Here is a 17,230-nt window from a genome sequence, read left to right as displayed (position 1 = left end):
ACATGTTCTTTATCAGTAAAACTGTTCAACTCTAAATTTACATACTTTGGCTCCTTTTTGTCTGGAAATTACAGAGCTCAAATGAGCCTTGACAATTACCAACTTCTCTATAAATTCTTCTATGCTGGGCTCTGAAAGAATTTGCCAACTCATTATTACAATTTAAAATCATCTCATCCAACAGGTCATTTGGGTACTTACCCAATTGTTTGAACACCATTTCTGTTGGATTTGATGAAATAATGTTTTCTTCCTTGTCTAGTGATATCTACCCAACCACCATCATTGTCTATTATACCATAATGAATTGCAGCTCTACAGATGCTGGATTGCTTGGAGAGAAAAAAAGGAAGAGAAGGATATTAAGATGTTAAGAGTTCTGCATAAGACACAACTAATTACTATTTACATGACTTTAAATTAAATGAACATATCTGAGCAAAATATCTATACTTATATAAATTGTTATTTTTGCATTTAAAAAATCAAATATTATAAAAAAAGATCCTATTCCGGGATCATTGTATTTATCGTACTTACCATTTCATAATGTACACTGCCAATAACTTTAGCTTTACTATCCAAACAGCCAGCAGGGCATTCATATCTAAATGAAAGAAGTTGGAACAAAATTTAGTTTCTCTGAATGTCAGTGTAAAATGAAAGTCTCTCTTATGTTTTGTCAGGTAATTTTGAGAATCAATAACAAACATTACCTATTGCAGGTTGTCCCTTTGCACTGATCTCTTAATCTTACTTCACAAGAAACAATCTGGGCTGAAAAAGAGAAAAATACCAAAATAATTTAGATAATGTAAAAGCTGTTACTGTTCATCACAGATAGTCTAATGTCAAGCTTTTGCCATCCTAAAACTGTCCCAATTAATAAAATACAGTTGCATATGCCATCTATGTCAACTTTAAATTTTGTGTAAATACTGCAGAGGCCTTACACATTTGCTGTGTGCTTATGACTTCATTTCTGTTACTATCGTCTGCTCTTGTCCGAACGTGGGTGTCACGGACTTGGGACTGTTGCCGTTCAATTTCATTTGTTTCTTCTTCTCGAGGAGGGTAGTATCTGTCTGAGCCTTCTGTTAGAGAGAAAGGATTTAAGAACTGTGAACTCATCTGAAATGTGCACAAATTATCAAATAATGATATACCTAATCATATACCAATGATAGTGATATACACAGTCTATGGCTGTGTAACATTTAAAACTAGAAAAATTCATAGTTTTTGACACTGGTGTTGACTTCAGGTGGTCTACTGCATTGGAATACATGAAATACATGGATAAGGTTTTGAACTCTTGAATCATTTATGCTTCTATGGGCTAACATTAAATGGAGTCAGTTCTAAACTCGCTTTATATTTGAAAGTGGTATCAGTGATTGCCTTTCATAATGGTACCATTTAGTCTACGCAGTGATCTAATGAACTATTTGTGTGCTTAGTGTATTTGAATGCAGTTTCCCAAATGAAATCATTTTGTTTAGAGGTTCACATTTAAAATTTTCAAAAGGGTCACATTTAAAATACTCCCCAAAGGAAATTCAGCCTAAAGAAGGCTTGCCCTTTTAATTTACTACAATGTCAGTTTCGATGGAAAGTTTTTCCCTTTTAGAAGGAAACTTAATGTGCAAAAATTTATACTTAACAATGGAGAATTTAATTTTTTTCCAGGTTGACTTATATCAAGGCTTTAACAGTGAAATACTTTGGAAAGGTATGTTATTTTCATGGATGTCCAAGAACTCAGAACATAGAAAAGGGAAGTATGAATTCAGAGGAGAGTCAATTTTAAGTAAAATAGGGGTTTGTTGGTGAAGGGGCAAGTAGGCTGGAAGTTTAGGGGTATAGAAGACGGAAAAACACGCACACAATGAAAAATGCTTCCACGAATGAAAAATGGTTCATGTAACAGAGTGAAATAAATTGTAACCTCTCATCAGCTCATTATACTAATGAGTATTTGGTTGTCAAGGAAAAAAGACATCTCTTTATGAATACTAAAAAAAAAAGTTGCATTAATTTATTTTTTTTAAGATTTTATTTATTTATTCATTAGAGACACAGAGAGGCAGAGACATAGGCAGAGTAGCAGCAGGCTCCCTGCAGGAAGCCCAATGTGGGACTCGATCCCAGAACCCCGGGATCATGACCCAAGCCAAAGGCTCAACCACCGAGCCATCCAGGCGTCCCTAATTCATATTTTCTAAAACAGTCTACTTTAATCTCCATTTGGTCGTCATTAAGAAAAAAGTACAAGGGAATAGAAATGTTCACCTGGATGCCCAACAAGACAGGATTATCACAAAGCTTTGTCATATAAGTTTTCTCTTCGTGTGCTGTAAACAGGATACCATATTTATATGTACATTTTGGCATGTCAAATACATTTCAGAGCACTGCTTTTACAACAGTTTTACAATACTACTATAGCTTTTTAATTTGTTACTTTGGCATGAGAAATTATGTATTCTGTAGTAAGGAACACAGAATTAGTATAATTCATTGAGCATGATTTAGTAAGATTCATGGATAGGTATTTTGGCAAAAACTCTTGAAGTGCTAAAACCAAACTGTATTAGACTGCTAAATCCTTCAAAATTGAAGACACTTATAAAAATAACTCTAGTCAATAACATACTAAGGTGTTTTTTAAAAATGTAAATGTATTTGGGGATCCCTGGGTGGCTCAGAGGTTTAGTGCCTGCTTTTCTGCTCAGGGCATGATCCTGGAGTGCTGGGATCGAGTCCCATGTCAGGCTCCCTGCATGGAGTCTGCTTCTCCCTCTGCCTGTGTCTCTGCCTCTCCTCTTCTCTCTCTCTCTCGAATAAATAAGTAAAATTTTTTAAAAATGTAAATGTATTTGTCACTCTGGGGTAATTTCAAAGTAGAATTAGAAGTGGTTATCTGAAAAAATAAAAAATAAAAAAAAGAAGTGGTTATCTGATAGAATGATGAAACTTTAAGAACATATTAGGAATGACAGACTTCCTAATATTTTATTTTGAAAATATTTGAAATGGCTTCAAAATATTTCAAATAGAGTTCTGGGAACTTTACACATAATAATAATAATAATAATTATTTGCTGTTTTTTTAAGGATTTTATTTATTCATGAGAGACACACAGAGAGAGAGGCAGAGATACAGGCAGAGGGAGAAGCAGTCTCCCTGCGGGGAGCCTGATGCAGAACTCCATCGCAGGACTCTAGGATCCCGACCTGAGCCAAAGGGAGATGCTCAACTGCTGAGCCATTCAAGTGCCCTCATGTAATAATTAAATGTGCTTTTTGCCTTTTAAGTACAAATGCTGGATTAAAACATAAATCACACTGATATTATGACACAACGGCACATACCTTTATAGCACAGATTTTCTCGACAGCCACCTCCAAAACTGGGTGGGCAAGCAGAACACGGACGTCCATGTTTATAGGGAGCATGGCCCCACCAGTTCCCCCTTAAAAAGATGATCCATTCTATTAAGAGGTAGTCTAATATAGAATCATTTAGAAGACACTGTAAAATATTACTATATTCTAAGTAATGATTTTGATGTATAGATTTAAGACATTTATATCTTCCATCACAGAGTCCCTTCAGTTACTAGGTTTATATATGAACTGCTGCCTCATTCTTTTGAAAATATTCAAAGTAAAATGCTATGTATACTGTTAAAAATTACAAATTTAAACTTTTACAGAATGCTAAGCTCTGTTATGAAATATTCATCCCTATTCCATTTGTTTTAATGAAGAGATCTGAGACTTAGATTTGACCCTAAGTACAGGTGTAATATTTTCAACATAATCATTCAATGCTCTTTACAAAGGTGAAAATACATTTCTCAGTTAATCTGTCATTTTTTATCTCTAATAAATCCAAAGTATTAAAAATATTTATGTAATATAATAATGTAATGAGTAATACTGAAGACATAAAAATATAATTCCTGTCTTCACAAAGATCATATTTTCAATCTTTATATTCCTTTAAGCACTGATTTTATGCATCGGGCAACCATAATTGTTGCCATATTAAGTAAATAGAGTTAAAACAATACATTTTACTCAATAATTCACAATGAAAATGAGAAAAAATTGAGAATATAAAGTTACTTCATGTGGTCAGGCAAAATTTACATATAAAAGTAATGTTTTGTCTACTTACTTTGGGGAATAATTGCACACCAAATAGACAGCTTTGGGCCATATCTGCCCCCAGATGTTCATGTTATGACACAAATTAATGGCACAGCCTATTCTGCTACTTGTTGCCCACACCACCTACATTAAGAGAAATTTTCAGAAAAAGTAGGCTGAGACAAAATAAGACAATATATCTCAGAGAGAAATGTATAAAACTCAACTTGAGAAATGAACCTTTATCATTCATGATGTAACAAGGCAATGTCAAAAGAATATTTTTCCTGAAACTTTGGGAAGTGATTCAATTTAAAGAGTACTACAGGGCAGCCCCGGTGGCTCAGCGGTTTAGCGCTGCCTTCAGCCCAGGGTGTGATCCTAGAGACAGGGGATCAAGTCCCACATCAGGCTCCCTGCATGGAGCATGCTTCTCCCTCTGCCTTGTCTCTGCCTCTCTTTCTCTCTCTCTCTCTCTCTCTCTCTCTCTCTCTCTCTCTCTGTCTCTCGTGAATAAATAAATAAAATCTTAAAAAAAAAAGAGCACTACAGGTAAATAACCCTGTCTATCTGTTAAAGGTAAGTATCTTCCAAATATGTGTTTAGTAAATAGTTCAAAAGTTACATCCTCACAAACCTAAATTGCTGTGTTCATGTTTCTATGAAGAGGCTTACCTAACAAAGAATAGAATTTCTCATCTTAAACTGTACTGGAACAAAAATGTAGAGGCTCAAACTTCTTATACAATGTATATTTTAATCGCATGACTGCTTATTAGGGAATTCAGTGCTAATCTTACACTTGTCACAGGCAAAGACGGAACAATTTGCTTTATATTCACTAATAATCAGCTATAGAAATTCTAGTAACTCAGATCTGTGGTGGGATTTATCTAGTTGAATTTAGCCTCAGTTGTTTGACTTAGAGGTTTACAACTAATCCAAATACCAAAAGTAGACACTTAATAAAAATAAATAAATGTACATAAATGCTGCACATATGTAAATATTGAGTGTCATGGTAAATAAAACTATATTTTTATTTTTTTGGAAAATAAAAAATAATGATACCTAACGTTGAAGATGGTAAACTTCTCCCCATGCGCATTTCCTGGGGCCAGATTAAAAATGTTTCACACAGAAAATCACTGAAATACTGTCTTTTTTAAATTGATGTTTGGACTTTTCCTAGTAACTACTTTTATTATTTATAGAAATCGATAAGTCTATTCCACATAAATCAATATTTATGTTTTTTAAATAATCATACCAGATTACATTAGACACAAGTTTAGCAGCATAAAACACTTAGAAAAATGAAGTATAATATACCCAAAACATACCTGTGTATAATGAGTACACACAGGACCGGAACATCTGAATGGACAATATGGGTTGCATTCATGTTCATACGGGTAGCTAAAGTCTCTTACTTCATCATACCATGCTTGTACATGAAATGTTGGGGGCCTGTATCTATTTGAAAGACAATAACCACTGAGAGTAAGTAAAGTTGGAAAAAATGTAAAACCAAATATTGCAAAATAGATTGATGAAGTTTGGTAGAGAGATAGTCTTCTGTAAGTTATACATGTTAAATACTTATGCCCATTACATTACTAATATGTCAATGATTTAAACAAAAGTAAGTCTAAAATATTGCTGGTCATTCTGCTATGACATTTTTAAAAATTATTTGTATTATTTGTATATTGTGATTATTTTTTTTCCTTAGGCTCTAAAAGAAATTTTAGAAAATTTTCAGTGCTGAATTAATAAGCATTTCAAGCCTTTATGTTAATCAAAAAAAAAAGTTACATTTTACGCTACCTTCCCCAGTGTGCTCCCAAATTCTGTCCAATTGACGGAAGCAAATTTGCAGGTCCATGTTCCCATAAACAAGTTTCAGCCCAGGATTCTGCAGATCTTTCCAGTTCTACATCCCAAGTCTATAGTTTAAAACAAAAACAACGTACAGACACAAACATATAAAGTATATGTAGAGTCTGGACATTTCTTCAAAATATTGTATGTTTCAGTTAGTTTCTTCCCTTCCTACTGCTTTGCAAAGTCAACATCTTAGTCTGCGTTCTCAATATCTCTCACCTAGATTTTTTTGCGCTAGTCTCCTAACTAGTCTCTTTGCTGCCATCTCTTTTCCCTCCAATCTGCCCCAAGGTATTTAGACTACCTAAGTGAGCACAAATACATCTAGGTGATTGCTCTGTCTAAGCACATTCAATAAATTCCCATATACATAAAGTCCAAGATCTCCTTGGTCCCATTGTTCCTTATAAAACATGCCATTTCTTGCTCTTGCTGGCATTGTTTCTTGTCTTAAAACATCCTTCTCCCAATTATTTGTCAGACCCCTATTCTTTCCTCATAACCCAGCTTTACATAATACACTCTAGATACCTTGTATACTTTCAGATGTAGGTTTCTCCCTCCTTGGGGCTCTTTTTTTTTTAATTTTTATTTATTTATGATAGTCACACACACAGAGAGAGAGAGAGAGAAAGTGAGGCAGAGACATAGGCAGAGGGAGAAGCAGGCTCCATGCACCAGGAGCCCGACGTGGGATTTGATCCCGGGTCTCCAGGATCACGCCCTGAGCCAAAGGCAGGCGCTAAACCGCTGCGCCACCCAGGGATCCCAGCTCCTTGGGGCTCTTAAAACTTTGTAATACTTCTTCATTTAGCAGCTATTAGAATGCAATGTTAGTATTCGTCTACATGTCCATCTCTTTCATAAGACTATGAGTTTCTTGGAGGCAGTCATTTAATTCACTCCAGTATCTTTGGCCTATTTTTTGTGCTTTGTGTCTATCATATAGACAAGATGATTAATAAATACTTATTGAGTATATGAATGATTAATGAATTTGATTCCTATAAAACATATATGGATTATTATATATAACATTCAATGAGGGTGATTAATTTTTACTTTTAAAATAATTTACAAAGAAATATTTAAAATTACAAAATTATTACTGAAATTATTTTGAATGTCCTCGGTTTAATGTTCAATTTTTTATTTAGAAAACAGGCAGCATAGTGGTTGTAAAAACATAGGTAGAGCTAGGTTCAGTCTTGGCACAATAACAGAACTCTGGGCATGTTAGGGGATAGGAAACTGGAACATGAGGACCCAACCTAAGGTGATAGCAATGAGACTGGAGAAATGCAGACAAACTGAAATCATGTTTCAGAATTTAAATTCCTAGAAGTTGATGGATGACTGAAGGTAGGTGGTGAGGGGGGGGAGAAAAAAAAAGAAAAAGATGAAGATGATGAAGGTTACCAAATTAGGAGAAAGAAAATACAGGAAAAGAAATAGATTGTTGCCATGGAAATGTGTTTAATGTATTTTGATGTCAATTTTTTGGGTGCCACATGAGATGTGTGTTATACATACAGCATGTATGCCAAGGAGAGAGTGGAAAGATATGACTGGGGTTCTGGGGAAAGAAATCTGTGAAGATATGAATTTTGAAGTTATTCATCTAGAGATGACTTTCTTCAGGAAGATGATATAGAATAAAAAGAGAAATGAAAAGAAAATTCTGGGATTATTAACCTTGGAAAGGGAGAAAAAAACAATGAATTAGTAAAATAAACCAAGGAAATTGGGATCAGAAAGGTGAAAGGAAAACTGTAAGAGAGTTCAATTATAGAAGTAATGGGACAAGGATTCTAGGAGTAGAGTGGGCAACAAGATCAAATGCCACAGAGAAGTCCAGAAAGACAAGAGCTGCTAAGGGCTAATTCATGATTTCAGATCAATGCTTAGGAGAAAAATCAGAGCACATGGGCACATACTTGGCTGGAAGGAGAAAGAAGAGAAGACAAGTATGCATTACTTTGTTAATGCTTCAGAAAGGAAAGGAAAAAAAAAAAGAGAGAGAGAGAGAGAGATGTCCAGAAGCTAAAAAAAAAAAAAGTAACATGCCAGGTTCTAAGGAGAATTTGTTTGCTTTGATTTTTTTAAAGTGTGGAAGAAACCTAATCATGACTGTAGGCCAAAGGAAGGCACACTAGGGAAAAAGCAGCACAAAAAAAAAAAAGAAAAAAAAAATGGTGTGGTGATTTTAAAACACTCTTTTCCACAAAGGTGGAGCTAAATTCCCTTCCCCTCCCTTCAATTTGAGCTGGATGGTAACTCCCTTCTAATACACAGAAGGACACTACAAGACTTCTCAGGCTAGGTTAGGAAATACAGCCTCTCTACAGTCAGTTCATTATCTTTTAAGACACACATCTTGGGGCACCTGAGTAGCACAGTGATTTAAACATCTGATTCTTGGTCAGGGTCCTGATCTCAGGGTTCTCATCTCATGGTTGTGAGACCCAGCCCTGGGCTCCATGTTTAGCGTGGAGTCAGCTTGGGTTTTGCTCTCTCTCTCCCTCTGCCCATCCACACATATCTTGACAGACCTGAGCCAAGAAATTGAGTCTAGCTACCCTGAAGGGGTAGCTGGCAAAATACTGTAGAGAGATCACACAGAGCCTAAAAAATGCAAGAGGGGTTTTGGTGGTTTGGGTTTTCCTAGCCCATGCATGAGGCCTAGCAGTTTGCAAGTCCAGGTCACTGCAAACTAACATGTGAGAGACTCAGAGTATGAACCACCCATCTGAGCTGGTAAAAGAGACCATAGTGATTAAGGGACAGGCAGGGCTAGACAGGGAAAGACAGACGGGAGGGGAGGGGGGGCTACGGAATCAGGTTCACAGAAATCCCAAGGATGCTGAGATATAAAAACCAGAGATAAGGGAATAGTCTAGAGGACTTGGCCCTGGATATTAAGGAATATCTTTCTTTGACAGCTGCAAAATAATCACAGAAATTCACCAGACCACAAAGAAATAAGTCATTAAGGATGTTATCAATAGTTCTTGCTCAAACCAAGACTGCACAAGAATCTCAAGGCCACAAGCTTCCTAGTCAGTTCTCAATAAAAGACTGTCATTAAAAGTGGTTACCCTCAGTGGCAACCTTGCCGGGACCCCTCTCACTTCCAAGAGCTTTCTCTATATCCTCACTTAATAAAATTTTTATCACTTTACTCACTCTTTGTCCACAAGGTTCATTCTTCAACTCCATGAGACAAGAGCCTAGCTCTCTCACATCATTAAGACCCTTATTCAAGGCCAATCTACTCTTGTTTTATACATGATTCTACAATCTCAGATGTTAGTTTTTCTGAAGACATTGAAGATGGATGCTTTTTGTAGAGGATAAACAACCAGCTCCCAGTTCACAAATACATTATATTGCAAAAGTTTGTGTACATATCTTTGTACAGACATTGAAATAAAATCTAAAGCATATCATTCAAATGCTTTAGGCTAAGTTTTCTTATTTGCAAAGTGAGTAACAGAAGATAACTCAGGTCCCTTCAAGGACTAAAATATTCAATTACTGAGTATGTACTATGGATAAGCTGTTTTTTAAGCCATGGCAATTTTTCTATGTAATGCACTAAAAATATGAGAGGAAATCATTATCAAATGAACTATAATATAATGTTAAAATAAGGACACATTATTTTAATATAAGAACTGAAGTAGAGGAGCATGCAACTAAAATTTACTACTAATATTTAACAAATATTAATTAGTGACAGTTTGTAAAGTAATTATCTATTTAAAGAATATAATCAAGCACAGGTGTTTAGGTAAATTACAGTAATACAAATCAAGAAGACTCTTTAAAAAACTTAATGAAAATACAGTTGTCCTGGAGGAAACATTATTATGAAAACACTGTATTTTCATGCCCTAATGTTATATTACATGTTTTAAGGGCACCAATAATTCATAACTCATCCCATTTATTTTTTTGTGGTTTTTCTTTTTTTTACATTTGTTTTTATTTAAGTTCAATTTGCCAATATATCATATAACACCCAGTGCTCATCCCATCAAGTGCCCTCCTCAGTGCCCATCACCCAGTTACCCCATCCTCCTACTCACCTCCCCTTCTGCAACCCTTTGTTTGTTTCCCAGAGTTAAGAGTCTCTCAGGGTCATACCCATCCCATTTAAATGTAAGTTAGTCTCTACACGTTTCTATTTAAGTTCAAGTTTGTAAATAAAATCAAGATGGCTTGACAGACTTTTTTTTTCTCTATGAACTATTCACCCAGCACTAATTTAAAGCCAAACCACACTTAAAATTACCATTTCTTTATAAAATGGGTACTTGAGGTGTGTAGAAATGAAAACCACTCTATTTTCCAATTACATCTGTAAGCTGTTCCTCCTTAGACCACAGTCAAGTGTTCAATGAATTTTTATTACTAAAAGAAACATTTAGAAAACTACTAAATTCTTTGTCTCCAATGATATTTTTAAAGCCAGTTCAACATGAAGGTTTTATCATTTCTTCTGTGTATTTGTGTGCCTATCTGAGGAATCCTAAATGTTAACAAAGGACTTTCAAAAGTAAACCTAGAAATAAAGTAATTTTGGTAATAAAATATTAAACTGGTAGAAATCAGAAAGTATGTAGCTATCTAAACACGTACAGGAAACCAGGACTGCTATCCTCCTGTGAAACATGAGTGGACATATACAATTCATATTCCTATCATAATACCCTGCAATCCTGCTCTAATAATAATAATCCACAGTGAGGACAGCTGGAAATCATTCAAGGATGTAGTTTTTAACAGAATTAATATTGGTAGGTTACCAGTAAGTTGTATCACTGTACATTAGCCAAAAATTGTCATTAGTGAATATTACCTTTTCCTTCTCTTTGTTACTGAGAATAGTTCTGTCTCTTAAAATTGCTTAAGTATTTTCATATGTATCTTCTTGACCACAATAAATTTATAACTCTTTCTAGATTAATAAAATTTGAAAATCCATGTCCCGGCTGGGATCTGTATCATGATAATTAGTCTACCAAAGAGAATACCCTAGGTGACACTAAAGTAAAGTAGTTTCATAGAGTTAGATTCACCAACAAAGAAAATATATAAATGATTAAAGACATTTTAAATAGACCAGCCTTAAATGGTCTGACACCTTTAAATGCACAAAGAAATTATTAACTAGAAACTCACATAATTTCATAACTGTAAAATCTCTTTCTCAGTAGAGAGAAATAGGATTGTAAGATTTTCTACCATTTTACAAAATTCTACCTAAGTGGACAAAGCTATAATAGGTCTTTTCAAAGACATGCTGAGAAAAATGCCTTTAAATAGTAAAGATAATTTTTTTTCCAAAACAACTGGAAAATATAATTAGTGTTGCATTAGCTAACAAATGGAAAGAATATCTAAATAATATAGAAACAATACATTATACCTTCTAATACATTATACTTTTTGCAAAATTTATACAGTTTTAGTGGATTATCCAACAGGGATAAATGCAATAGACAAAATTGATCTTTGATTATCATACTATTAGGTAGCCTAATTAAATGACAAACATTAGTCCATAATATGATTTGCAATTTAATATAGACTTTTTAAATCTGCATTGCTTTATGGCAAAGTAACAATATTATAAAAACACAGTGGTTTGAAAAAGGCAATTATGTTGGAAGTCTGGTCTAGGCTAGAAACTCTGGTCTACTTCTACCACTGAAAACTTGAAATAGCATGATGAAATTATTTTAAAAAATTATCTTAGCATTTGCAATAAATTTTGACAAAAGGAATTTCACATTCTTGTTTTGGAACATATATATCTACATACCTAATTCAGAAAACTACCCTTACATCTCCAAGCCTACCTCAGTCCTGAGCAATCAATGGCTGACAGAAATAATAATAGTATGCTAGCTTTCAATGGTATTGAAAATACCCTTTCCCTAGTGCTACGTCTTCTGGACACAAGCAAGTAAGGTCATTAGTCATAAATTTTCCTCTCGTTTTCTTTTATAGACAGTAAAAATAACCTTTTATTTGTTCAAAGTACTTCAATGGGTAATTCAAATAAATACACAGGGCACCTGAATGGCCCAGTTGGTTAAGCATCTTCCATCAGCTCAGACCATGATCCCAGGGTCCCTCCTCGCTGAGCAGGGAGCCTGATTCTCCCTCTCCCTCTGCCTGCCACTCCCCCTGCTTGTGCTTTCTCTAAAATCTTTTTTAAAAAATAAAATACATGATACACTCTGGAAGAGTTTTCTTTCTTAATTTATGTACTTTCAAATTTGTCTCTTGATTATGTCAAGTTTGGTTTCTGTTTCCTTATCTGAAATAATAAAAAGCTAGAATAAGTCTTTTCAAATTCTTTCAGCTTTAAAATTCTATTATTTTGCACTTATAGTTTCTTATAGAGTGCTCTTTACTGCTTATAGAAATGGATAAATACTTGCAAACTCTAAAATAATCTTTCTTATGACAATTAAAGGCATTTCTAAGAAGCAAAAGCTATTTTGTGATTAAAAAGTGGGCAGATAAAAAAAAAAGTGGGCAGAGGATTTGAATAGACATTTTTCCAAAGAAGACATGCAGATGAGCAACAGAAACTTGAAAAGATGCTCAGCACCACTAATCAGGAAATGCATATCGAAACAATAATGAGATATCGCTCACACCAGTCAGAATGGTTAGCATTAAAAAAAAATAGAAAGAAATAACAAGTGTTAGAGAGGATGTGGAAAGAAAGGAACCCTCCTGCACTGTTGGTGGGAATACAAACTGGTGCAACCACTGTGAAAAACAGTAAGTTCCCCTCCAAAAAATAAAAATAAAAATACCATAGAATCCAGTAATTCCACTACTGGGTATCTAACCAAAGAAAACAAAAACATGAATTCAAAAAGATATATCTACCCCTATGTTCGCTGTAGCATTATTTACAAAAATAAGGTATGGAAGCAACCCAAATGTCTATCAATAAATGAATAGATAAAGAAGTTATGTTATTAGAATACAACAGACTATTACTCAGCCACAAAAAAGAATGAGATCTTGCCATTTGCAATAACATGGATGAACCCCTAGAGGATGTTACGCTAAGTAAAATAATTCAGTCAAGTAAAGAAAAATACCATATGATTTTATTTATATGTGGAATCTAAACAAACAAACAGAAACAGAAACAGACTCATAAGTGCAGAGAACAAACTGGTAGTTACCAGAGAGGATAAGGTTGGATAAATTGGCAAAATAGTTGAAAGGGATTAAGAGACACAAATGGCCAGTTATAAATAAGCAGATGAAAAATACAGCATAGAAAATGCAGTAAATAAAACTATATAACATTATGTATAACAGATGGTAACTATAGTTATGGTAGTGAGCACTGTGTATCATATAGAATTGTAAAATTAGAATATATAGAATTGTCAAATCTGTTGTGAACCTGAAACTAATATAACATTGTATACCAACTACACTTAATTTTTTTTAAAAAAAAAAGCTGTACTGTGACTTACAAGATTGCAAAACCGAAAAGGTTTCAGATCTTCCAATTATGAATCTAGAGAAAAGCTCAATTATTTCTGAATTATCCCTATTTAAGAAAGTTTTAATATTGTCCAAAACAGATAAACTGAAACGTAACCTGAATATGACAAGAATATATTCTCAGTAAGAAGTTAAAACCAGGCTTCTTGCAGTTTAATGCCGAAAACACAATGGTAAAACCTTTGACTTCTACATGTAATTTTTCTGCACAGCCAAACAGCACAGTATTTTTTAGTCAGCTAGTACATTTTTATAAAATTGATATAGTTTTATGGATTTTCAAGATATAATATACATGTAACATATATACAACTTGTCTGCACAGCTAAAGGGAACAAGAATTTTTCAGCCAGCTCATGAACGTAGATGTCGCTGGAGAAAACCAAACCCTAAGAAGTTAGGTCTTTCTAAATACCACCTATGAAAGATAATTCTTGCTGTGCTATCACCTCTGGAAAAACAGGTTTGTAAATTATCCATCAGGTGTCAAAAATAAATCCCTCTCCAAATCACTGTTGTGTTCTCCTATTTGAGTAAGAAAGTGCAATCCAAAAATCTGACAGGATAAATTGTCAACATGATCCTCTTGACAGCAATAACTTGACCCTCAAAAAAGAATCTGTTATTCTATGCGAGTCACACATTTGACACTTCACGAGATTTCAGATTCAAATTCCAAACATAATGCCTCATTATACCTTCTTTGCTCCCTGTTGGTGGCATTATCTGAACTACAATGAAGAAACTGACATCAGTGAAATAAATAAATAAGCAAGTCAATCTATGTTCAAAGAATGTATGATGGTTTTTGTGTGTGTATGTGATAAAGTCCTCCGGTATAGAAAGCACTATGGAAATCTGCAGCAACGCATTCCTTACAACTCTAAAACTACCTCAGGTGTTTAACTACTGTGCTTCACCTGTCCTGAAAAGACTTTGTAGTGACAGGGAAAATGCACAAGGCTCAGATTTCAAAGGGAACACCTGTGCTACTATGCACACAGGCCAGATGCTGAGAAAGCTGCATTACCTCCGGGCATTGCACTTCTGAGGGTTTCCTGGAAGTTACAGAGATAAGAGGCAGATGTGCCAGTATTTTACTTAAAGCCCACTTTAAAACAAGGCCTTAAAACCTTAAAAAAGTAGCAACCTGTAATTTCAGGAACTGCCTCTTCATTTCTTTAAAATTGAAATATTATTGAAATGGAAATTTAATGTGTGGATAAACACACAAGATGATTTCAATTAAATCCACAGTTTGAATATTACACAGGGAGACTGAAAGTATAGTGTATGGAAGAATGTCCTTGTGAGACAGCAGAGCCATTAACTGAACACAAGTCTTACACAGAAATGTCTATTGATTCATCTCATCTCACTGCCAATGCCCACACCAGTCTGGCCATAACTGACTCACATATGTACCACCCCTATTCAACAGGACCCTTAACAACTGACTCTGAAATTTTCAAGAGTCCATAAATCACCAGAAGATCTTTTTTTAAAATGTTGATTCTCAGGGCATCTGGGTGATTCAGTCAGGTAAGAAGCTGACTCTTGATTTTGGCTCAGGTCATGATCTCAGGGTCCTGGGATCATCAGGCTCCTTGCTCAGCAGGAAGTCACGTTGAAGATTCTCTCTCCTTCTCTCTCTGCCCCTCCCCACCCCCACCTCATCCCCGGGGCCATGTGTGTGCACTCTCTCTCTAAAATAATTTTAAAAAATTCAGATTCTGATTTGGTAGTTTAGGAGACAAATCTAAACTATAGTATTTCTATATGGTCCTAGGACCATACACTGAATAATCACACTTAGAGTTACAAGGTTCTAGCAAGGTTCTAGTCCAGTTTCTTGGCCAATTGAATCCATTAGAGATTTTCCCCAAAAGGAACTGTCCTTTTTCTGCTCTCCTACTTAGTTACTTAAACTTTATCCTTTCACCGAAGTCCTATTCACAATCTCTCTCCTTTTGAAAGTCATTCCAACTATAATATTCCATTTATCACACTCTTCTTTGAACCTTCTTAAACATGTAAGTTATCAGTTACTATATATTCCCCTTGATTTGTCTCCATTGTTTTGGGTCTTAATTCCCAAACTAGAATTCAAAACAAACAAACAAACCTGTGTCTCACACTTTGTTGTGTGCTTTTCATGGCACCTAATATAAAACATGGCATAAAAATACATTGCCAGCATGTACTCATCAATTATCTCTTGTCCCACAACTGGCCTGGGAATGAGCAATAACTTAGAACAAAGACATATGACCTAAATTCTATGCTTCAAACGTACATGTGTGACATAAACTCAGATGGAAGGGTATTCATAATGTACCTATGCTAAACAAAAGGTAAACCTCTGAAAAGCTGACCTGTTGGATTATTTTTGTACATGTCATATCTTTGTTTTAATTTTGTGATTAATCCAAGGTGATGATGCTTTCATTATTTTTGTTGTCATTTAAAACTGAAGTAGTTAATCTTCAAGACTATGTTCTACATGTTTGAGGAGACTTTAGTATTTAAGGAAACCCTTTAGTAACTGAGAAAGTACCATTTATCAGTTCTCTAAGTCTCCATTTATAGCACTGGGTCAATTTGCAAGAATAACACCTGTGTTTTAGTTATTTATAGCTCATAAATTTTAGATGGACGCAAGATTGATCAGTAAGTCAAGCCTAGAAAAACAGATGATAGGAAAGATAACCTCTCATAACAAATCACTCTACAGTATCTACTTATGCATTAGTTTATATTTTATATTTCAATATTTCAACATAATGGGTTTTGAAAGTAAATATTAATTGCTTCTATTTATTGTACTTAGAGATGCTTCTCTACTTCTCAGAAAGTAAGAAATGGGTTAGCAAATGAAAAACTTCTTCATAGGCAGATTAGTAAAAGAAAAAGCTGATAGACACATAGAAACCGAGACTTATAATTTAACACCATAACTTTAATTTAAACCAAACACTAATACCAGAAACATTTAAATGAATACGTTTACATAGTTTTCATGAATATGCTATAGTAAGTTGCTCATTGTTCCTATAGTGAGAATTTTGTTAACTCTTCACTAAGAATTCCTCTCTCAAGAATGATAAGTTGGTTTGTTTCCCAGCAGTCAATAAGAGCTATGTACACAGTTCCCTGTTTTCCTTGGCTGCTGGGAAACTCAACGCTAATTTAATAACCACAGCAATCAGGTTTTTAGGTGTCCTTCAGGAATATGCCTTTAGCTTTTTCTTCTTCAGTAACTGAACAATGACAAAGATGATGATTTTAAGAAATATGATTTTCAAAAGTCCTTATTTTGAAAATCTGAGAAAGAATATGTGTACAATATTCTTCATTTGTTTCCCTAAGCACCATTCTTTATGTCCCGAAAGGCTGAATTCTACATAGTAAGTCTCTTCAGGCTCTCTTAGCCTCTGGATTCCAATTGGATTTGGCTAAAGGGAGACACAAACAGTAAGTCAGAGGGTGTGAGGTGAATTTAAGTCTGTATTACTCCCTCACCAACTCTATGCATTCCCTTGGAATTCTATGCCTCACTGTGATGGTGACAGTGTCCTGTCATACAGCCCTACTTCCAGGCAATAGTCCTGACCAGGCTGTGACATCACCATTC

The 17,230-nt window shown here is 34.7% G+C and overlaps 1 protein-coding gene across 2 annotated transcripts in view; it reads right to left on the bottom strand.

The window, feature by feature from the left end:
• CRISPLD1 (cysteine rich secretory protein LCCL domain containing 1) overlaps positions 1-17,230 on the bottom strand; it is a 47,802-nt gene that overhangs the window by 14,254 nt on the left and 16,318 nt on the right. Inside the window, exons 3-10 of one of the 2 annotated variants that reach the window (XM_038579566.1) lie at positions 5,989-6,107; positions 5,502-5,634; positions 4,187-4,302; positions 3,376-3,476; positions 954-1,094; positions 717-777; positions 541-607; positions 202-332 (exon numbers count right to left, since the gene is read on the bottom strand). In XM_038579566.1, coding sequence (XP_038435494.1) covers positions 202-332; positions 541-607; positions 717-777; positions 954-1,094; positions 3,376-3,476; positions 4,187-4,302; positions 5,502-5,634; positions 5,989-6,107 — 869 coding nt within the window. Of the gene's footprint in view, positions 1-201; positions 333-540; positions 608-716; positions 778-953; positions 1,095-3,375; positions 3,477-4,186; positions 4,303-5,501; positions 5,635-5,988; positions 6,108-17,230 lie in introns of those variants that run through there. The other variant, XM_038579567.1, reaches the window with a different exon arrangement.

The sequence above is a fragment of the Canis lupus genome, chromosome 29 (genome assembly GCF_011100685.1).
Source record: "Canis lupus familiaris isolate Mischka breed German Shepherd chromosome 29, alternate assembly UU_Cfam_GSD_1.0, whole genome shotgun sequence".
Lineage (NCBI taxonomy): Eukaryota > Metazoa > Chordata > Mammalia > Carnivora > Canidae > Canis > Canis lupus.
Note: the sequence above shows the minus strand (reverse complement) of the source record. Positions and strands in the feature narration are given on the sequence as shown.